The 8147-nt window shown below is 48.1% G+C and overlaps 1 protein-coding gene across 1 annotated transcript; it reads right to left on the bottom strand.

Moving 5' to 3' along the window:
- Positions 1-3397: 3397 nt before the first annotated feature.
- LOC308557594 (putative membrane protein C3orf80 homolog) lies at positions 3398-4152 on the bottom strand (the record flags this gene model as incomplete). Its single annotated transcript, XM_081138176.1, has 1 exon — positions 3398-4152. The coding sequence occupies exon 1, from the start codon at positions 4109-4111 to the stop codon at positions 3398-3400; it is 714 nt and encodes a 237-aa protein (XP_080994302.1). The 5' UTR covers positions 4112-4152.
- Positions 4153-8147: the final 3995 nt, after the last annotated feature.

Raw genomic sequence — 8147 nt, 5'->3', positions numbered from 1 at the left:
TTGGAGAGATGGTTAGTGCTGGTTGCTCAAAATAAAACAACTCATGGCTATTTCTCTCAATCTGGAAATCCGTATTATGATTTGTGATATTTTTACAGAAGTCAATGCAGAATATTGTATAAATCTGAACACCATACTCATGTTTATAACATCTCAGTTTCCGCTCTGAATTGTTTCCTTTATTCCACTTGAGAGAAACTGTATACATTTATAGGACAACATTAAAGTACTCAGCATATTGCCTTTTAAACTGTTGAGGCCATTTCCTTAATATTCCCTTTGGCCTTTACAATTGAATCCTTATATAGCACACCTCATAGCCTTTGGCACAATTGCCAGTGAATGCCATTTTCTGTGGTTGGAGTACACTCACATTTGCAGAATGTGGCAATTAATGGCTTCAAGAAGACATTTTCCCCTTGGTTATGATATTGAATGCCAATAACAAATCGCTTTTAAGCAACTGGTGATATACATCTATCTATCTATCTATCTATCTATCTATCTATCTATCTATCTATCTATCTATCATCTATCTATCTATACATATGTGTGTGTGTGTATATATATATATATGTGTGTGTGTGTGTATATATATATGATTTAGAAAATCAATCATGCTCACATTCCATATGGATTCTTACAATATCCAGGACAATTTTTTCCCTTCTCATGAGAAGTCAGTGAAAATAAAATATGCTTTGAATTACTTTGATAATTGAAAACCAGGAGTAAAGGCTTAGTTAGTACTGGAGAATCTGGCACTCTCAGGTAGGTTTGGTTAAGGTGTGTACATATGTAGCAAGCAGCCTTGCAAACATTATCAGCCACAGACTCTATCTATCCTTCATAGTATAATGTGTATACACACACACGTGAGGGAATAACTATTTTCTACATTAATAACTATTTTCTGCATTTCTATTTTCTACTAGTTCTATGTAATAAATAACTTCCAGGTGAAATCTGTAAAACCAAAAACCCAGATATTGGCCTTAGGGCTTTAAAAATGTTTCTATCCAGGTATTCTAGCACTGTGAACACATACATTCTGTGTGTATTAACATGGTATGTTATATATGTGTGTATTACCATGAGACATGTTGGTAATACACTAATACAAATAATTCTTGAGATTTTTTTTTTTTTCCTACAAAATTATGTCTGAACAAATTGTGTCTGGTAAATCAGTGAACTGCAAGGAAAAAAGACCAAAGTGGAGTCAAACTCATTTTTATTCAAATGAGGGATGTGAATAAAAGCTTGTGTGATGTATAGGGGGAAAAAACAAATATAAAACTTGTGATTTTAAAAATCAGGAAAATATACTTGATCCATATAATGAGTGTATTTTTACAAGATTTTGTTGTAAAGGTCAAGATGTTAGTAGCAGCAACATACAGGATATACTCTACTGGTACTTGGATACTTTATGTTGACATTTCAGATATGTGTGAATTTTAAGAAGTGTCTAAAACAGTGTACTCAAAGGATAAATCACTTAAAAGAATATGGCAACTTTCCAGTTTGAATGGGGTAGTACTGATAGTGACATGTAACTAAAATTTACAGTGTTTGAGAAACATAAATGTATTCGATTATTCAATATAATATGATTCCATTAAATCATGTGCCACTCTCGATATTGTCCCAACTCCTGATGCTTTTGTCAATTCACAGCTTAAAATTGCTTTTAAATGACAAAGATACACATTTCACATTTTAACACACTACCATATAGCCACACATCTGATACAATTTGCACAAAGAAAGATTTTAATGTTTTTCTGATTTAATGCACTTCAGATGACAGTAAGGACAGAGTCATTAGCTTCTGAAAGTTTAGAGTAAACCATTCTCTTCTATTACAGTTGAGGCATTTTAAGATTTCTTAGAACTATCAGACCTTTGCAACCAGCTTTTAAAAGTTTAGTCAAATCATTTTCTTCTAAAACAATTCAGATATTTTAAGATTTCTCAGGATCGTCAGACTTTCTCAATCCTAAGAACATCGCTTCTAGGTACATGTGTGAGGTCGATGTGTGTAATCTTAGTGTTAACGCTCATCCTTCCTCTAGCAGAGGAACCTCTTGATTTCCTTTTCCTCTCATGAGAATCATAAGCTCTAAAAATCATATGGCATACCAGGTATATACTGTACACAGACAATGTATATGCACATTAACATAATGCATCTTAATATCTTATATTACCAGTTACTTAAAGGACATTTCATAGAATGGTGGAACTGATACAGTGACATTTTCCTTAAGACAGGTTGACTGAATCCTTCTGTAGTACATTACTGCACGGTTATGGCTTTAAACAAAAGTTACAAGTCACACCAAGTTCTAATGCTTTGTATCATGTTGTGGAATGTATCCCAAATGAAAAATGGAGGGGAAAGTGCATGGCATCGTGCTTCATGGTATGGCATATATGTCTCGATCATTTTTACATATAACTCTGTGGTAAATGATACAAGGAAGATTTAGACTGCGTAATGTATAGTTATAAAAAGTTATATATTATGCCACAGTACTAAAAATAAAATTTATTCTTTCAAATAGTGAAAATAAGATATCCTTCATGTTTTTGTCACGTTTTCTCACTCTATCATGCCTCTTTCCCCCATTGTAAATGAATAATGTCCAACATTTTATTCAACAGTAATAAGAGTGTGGGCAATTTCTGGGCCATTAAGGCCTAAAAAGGGTGATAAGACAATTATTTTGTCATTAATTGCAGAAATACCTTCCTGATACGTTCAATACATGGTAAAAAATATAAAAATAAAAGACAAATATAAATATCTTCTCAGTTATTGAAAAATCAAAAGTCCAACTGTACCCTCTTACAAATAAGGTCTTGGGTATACGTAATTCCTGTATCTTGAACAGGTACAGCAACTCATCCTGGGGTATCCCCACCAAACCAGGAAGACACGGAGCGGTGTGGGGGCCCCTCCCCAGGGGGCGTGCGGTCGCACCCTGAGCGCTGGGGTCCCAGCCCCGCCGCGTCCCCAGCCCGCTCGCCCCCCTCACCGTCCGGGAGGCTGCGGCCCGCCTGGGAGAGGGGAGTGGACTGCGTCCCTCCCCCTCATCCCGAACGATCCTGCCCTTCTCCCCGCGCACTAAGGGGCTCGCGTGTTTTCTTTGACTCGGGGAGCAGGCACTTACGGGTGAGCACAATCAGGGGGGCCCATCCTTAGAAGCCGCGCTCCGGGCTAGTCCGCCGCAGCCGCCCGCCGCGCGTGCCTAACGTTTCCTTGAGCCGAATGAAACGCTGGGAAACGTAAGATCGACGGGGAGAGCGCGGCCCCAATCCAGTCCCCGGGCGACGGGCGAGGTGCAGCCCCGGCACCGTCCGTCCGCGCCGTCCTCGAGCGGGCCGCCGCTCAGATGAGCGGGAAGCGGCCCCCGCCGCCGGGCTCCCCGGGGCGCCCGAGCACCGACACGGGCAGCACGACCTCGCCGGGGCTGAGCTGCTGCAGCCGCATGGACTCCTCATAGGTGGGCAAGTACTTGACCTCCTCGTAGCTGGGCAGCTGCAGGAAGGCCGGCGAGACTAACCGCAGCTCGTGCTCGGAGGCGCAGGAGGGCACCGAGAACCGGCCGCCGCCGCGGCCCCGGCCGCCGCCGCTGTCCAGCAGCGAGTCCTGGGAGCCGGCGGCCGCCTCGTCCCGCAGCAGCGCCGGCGAGTCGTCGTCGTCGGGCGGCCCCGCGGCTCCGGGCGGCCCGGCGCCCCCCGGCGGCCCCGGCCGCGCCTGCCCGGGCCGCGCCTGCCCGCGCGGGTACCGGCGGGGGCTGGGGCAGATGATGCGCTGCAGAAAGTAGCCGATGGCGAAGAGCACGAGCAGGATGAGCAGCCCCGAGAGCTTGCGCACGAACCAGCCCACGTTGTCGAGGAAGGCGTGCAGCGGCAGCTTGCAGCAGCGCACCGCCGTGGCGTTGGCCGCGTCGCAGCAGCGCTCCCGCTCGCCGCAGGCCAGCTCCGCGCAGCCCCCGCCGCCCCGCGAGGGCGCCACCAGCGCCAGCGCCAGCAGCAGCAGCAGCGGCGGCGGCGGCGGCGCGGCCGGCAGGCCCTCGGCCGGGACCCCAGTCCCCCACATGGCCGGCGCAGACCGTCGCTGACGTCCGGGAAGGGGCCGGGGATCCGTCGGTCGGCGTATCCGTCGGCCTCTCCGCGGGCGCTCCGCTCCCCGCGCCTCCGCTCCCTGCGGCCGGAGCGGTCCCGCTTGGCCGCGCTCGGAGGGAGGAGGAGCCCCGGGCGCGCCGGGCGGCCTCCCGAGCCGCTGACCTTACACCCGCGCGCCCCGCCGCCCGGGCCCGGCGCGGGGCGTCCGGAGCCGCCCAAGATGGCAGAGGCCGCCCGCGCGGGGCCGCCGCCCCCGCCTCGCCCGCCGCCCTCCGGGGCCCGCAGGGTTAACAGCCCGCGCGCCGCCGGGAGCGCCCAGACCTCGCTTAATTCAGCCGCCGCGCTCTTCCCCTCGGGCGGGCGGGGGCTCGCTCGCGTGGGTGTCTCAGTTTTAAGTGATTGGATTTCCCCAGGAATGTTATTTAAATTGACTCGCGACTGGGATTCGCTTACCCATCCTTTTCGTGATCTTTCTGATTAAAAATGGATGATGGCCATTAATGACGAGCGCAGCCCCGCCACCGTCCCAGAGCTGGGGGGGGGGCGGGGAGTGGGGGACCTCTGGACGGTTCTGCTTTCAGGCAGATCCTAGGGGCTGGGAAGTCGGCACCCCCAGGAGACCTCCTGAACTGATCAAAGAATTCCCCGGAGAGGCTCAGGTCACAGGCACCAAGGAAGTACCCGGGGGGGGGGGCAGGGGGCCCTCTGCCAAGGTGACCCGAGTTGCCCAAGGAGAGGAGAGGGGGCGCATATTTCCCCGGTGGCTCCTCCGACAACCCCACCCCACCCGCGCCGGAGGCACCGGGCAGGGATTGGGGTTTGGGGCAGCAGGAGGCCTCTATTCCCGTCTAAGTGACACCTCCGTGGAATGCCAGAGGGGAGCCGGGAGTGGGGGCCACGTTCCTGAACACTGATCTGCGTCTAAAGGGTCTTTTTCAAGGTTATTCTTATTTGCGAAGTTTGCCTTGAAAAGGAGAGTCTGTGCCCCCAGTGAGCACGCGGGGCAGAGCACCTCTCCGGACGTCTCCATTCCCGGGGGGCCCCTAGTGCCCAAGGGGGCAGGGCGGTCCCCGCGGCCCCGGGGCGCGGGCGCGGGGCGGTGGCCTCAGGCGGCCCCTGAGCTGCCCCGCAGAGCCGGGGCCGAAACCCGCAGCCCTCTCCGTGGGACTGGCGTTTATTCATCCCCCACCTCCTTAAGTGCTAGGACCCCTGCGGAGAAACCAAACCGGACATTCCACAGTCGCGGAGAGAAAACAGTAAAAAAAAAAAAATAGACCCAAGATGCAACCATAGGTCGGTCGGGTGAAAGCAAAGGCTTCTTTTAGAGTAAGTCGCACTGGGTCTCTCTAGCAGCCTCACGGCTAAGGCTGGGGTGGTGGTTTGCTTTAGGCGGTTGCCTCGTCTAAGTGCAAACATTTCAAATATTTCTGCTGCTGGGAACCTCACTTTGCCTCACGCTCCAAAACAGTCCCATGTCCTCAGAGACTCCCCTGAGCGTCTCGGAGGAGATGCTTCACCTGAAGCTCAGCCTGTGTGCACAGGTCCTTTCTAGGCCCCCCGAAGCCCTAACATTTCTCTGGCCAAGGCCTGTGTGTCTGCGGGAGGCTTGAGGTTCATTGTGGAAAGCCCGGTCACCAAGGGCTTCACACTGTAGTAAGATGATTCATTTTAGAACAGTGAAAATTGTGTTATTGTTTCATTCACCCATTTTTCTGCCAAATTTACACTAAACATTTTTCTGTTCAAAGATCTCTGCTAGATGCTTACCATTACAGAGAAAAAAACGACTTTTCTCTCCCCAACGTGGGGCAAACCCAGGTTTCCACTCCCAGCTGCTCAATGGAGTGGAGGCGAGATTCCACAGAGGGACACCAAGGGCACGTTTCTCTCTGGTCCCGGCTTGTTCTTACTTTCCCAAAGGAAAAATAAAGTTAATGAGTTTTTTCAAACAATCTCAAGGATAGAAGCCGTTCATAGCCTGAGATGGGCTCTGAGTATAAAGTTGAAAATCTATAAAGACTTCTTTGGGTTTTTATTATCTGAGCCTTTAGGATTTCTGCTCATAGTAGTAGGAACAATGGGAAAATAAAGGGGGGGCTGCCTGGTTGATGATAATGTAGAAGACTGTGCCCTACTTATTGTTATTTTGAAATTACTAAACAGCATTTAAATTGTTTCATTTCTGTCTGTCTTTAAGGATTAGAGTTTGTTTGTAGAATATTAGGACACAGAACAACATAGATCTTATAGAAAATAAAACCTTGGCAGAGTTATATGAAAACAGGGGAAAAGGTGAGGTCTTCAAAGTCAGCATGCAATGGATTTTTATTTGATTTTTCTCTTTCCAAATTGATAGCCCCAAAGCATCGTCCATTAAAGACCCGCTACGGAAACCGGGGCCTCTTTATTTCTTCTCTGATTTCTCAGTATCACTTAATTCATTTTTATTTGCAGTGTAACTTATTGTGTGCAATCTTTTGAAGGAAGGATGAGAAACCTTATAGTTTTAAAAGCCCCAGAAAAGAAATGCTCTTCATTACTCAGCATTGTTATTCTTTATATTTGTTTCATGCACGAATGGGGTACACTTAACTCCCAGAAAGTCATAAATTCAAGCTATTTAGTGAGGAAGATGGAATTTAATTATATGTCCCATAGAATAATTGAAAGATAAAGAAGATCGCAATGTAAAAATAAGAAGAAACCTTATTTATTTATTTTTTAAAATTGCACGAAATAGTGCTTAAATACTTGTGTGCAAGAGAAAAACAGATGGGAGAGGGGACTGAATTTTATCCAAAAGCGTGGCGTCTTGGAGTATAGCTCGATAAAAATCAGAAACATTAACTGCTTTATCTTGCTGTGGTGCTTGAATATTTTTTGAAAATTTTATCTTCCTCACTTCTTTACACTCACATGAGTGAATGCCCAATTAGCTATATTTTTCAACTTTTTAGAACAGAAGAAAGTAAATAGAATGGAACAAAACTGGCTGCTGTTCTACCTGTGTTTCTGGGAGCCTGTCTGATAGCTTGAGAAAGACTGGGTGGTCCCAACATGCAGCCTTCTGTTCTGTCACATGACACCTGGTCCAGAGGGAATTTCTCTCTGAAGTCCCCTGACGGTGAACTGGTGCCTTCAAGCCTGGGAAGCAATAACTCTGCCCTTTGCAAAGTCCCTCCTTCAGAATGTCTGAGCACAGGCCGGCGGGACCTTATAAACAAACGCCCCAGCCCTTAAGATCCCCTCATTCGGGGCGTGCAGGGTCTTCCCTTCCTACTAACTTGGTGTTAAAATTGATTTATTAGACTCCTCATTTTATGGCTCCCTTTCATTTGCAATATGTCCTTCCCGAGCAACAGTAAATGAAGAGTTTTATTGTGAATAGCATGTATTTGCATAAATGTGCCTACCTAGTAGATCGTGTCTCTTTCCTCACTCATTGAGTAAATATTTAACGAGGGCCCACTCTGAGCATTCTGCCCTCTTCTGGGATTACTACGAAATCAAACTGTTCCCTGTCCTCAGGGCGCTTATTAGGGGAGGGGAGAGAGAACAGCAGACCCTAATCAGTCATGTTAATGACGTACTAATTCCAAACAATGATCAATGACTATAAAGGGGAATTGCAACGTCCTCAGTTTTTACACTGGATATGATTTGGGCAGGGCTGAGACGGGGTGTCAGCTGGAGAGGCCTCCCTGAGAAAGCGCTCCTCGAGAAAGGCCAAGGTGAAGAAGGTTCCAGGCAGAGGAAACTGCGTGGAGACGAGTCCCTGAGGTGGGAGGACCCTTCACATGACATCTCTTATGTTTGGGGCAAAACCTGTGTCATTTCTACCTCAGCAGCTGAGACTGTCTCCTAGGTTAGCTTTGAGCAGAGTCAAACCACCCCTGCCGTTGCTCCATCCGAAAGCAAACCTGGCTCTCCGCAGGGGCCTGCCGCAGGTTGTGCGTCACGGTTACCTCTGCAGTCCCACTGCCTTTCCCCTTGGAGACCAGGAACGCTTC

The sequence above is a fragment of the Miniopterus schreibersii genome, assembly GCF_964146895.1.
Source record: "Miniopterus schreibersii genome assembly, chromosome: 5".
NCBI lineage: Eukaryota > Metazoa > Chordata > Mammalia > Chiroptera > Miniopteridae > Miniopterus > Miniopterus schreibersii.
The sequence above is the reverse complement of the archived record's forward strand: the minus strand, read 5'-3'. Positions and strand labels throughout refer to the sequence as shown.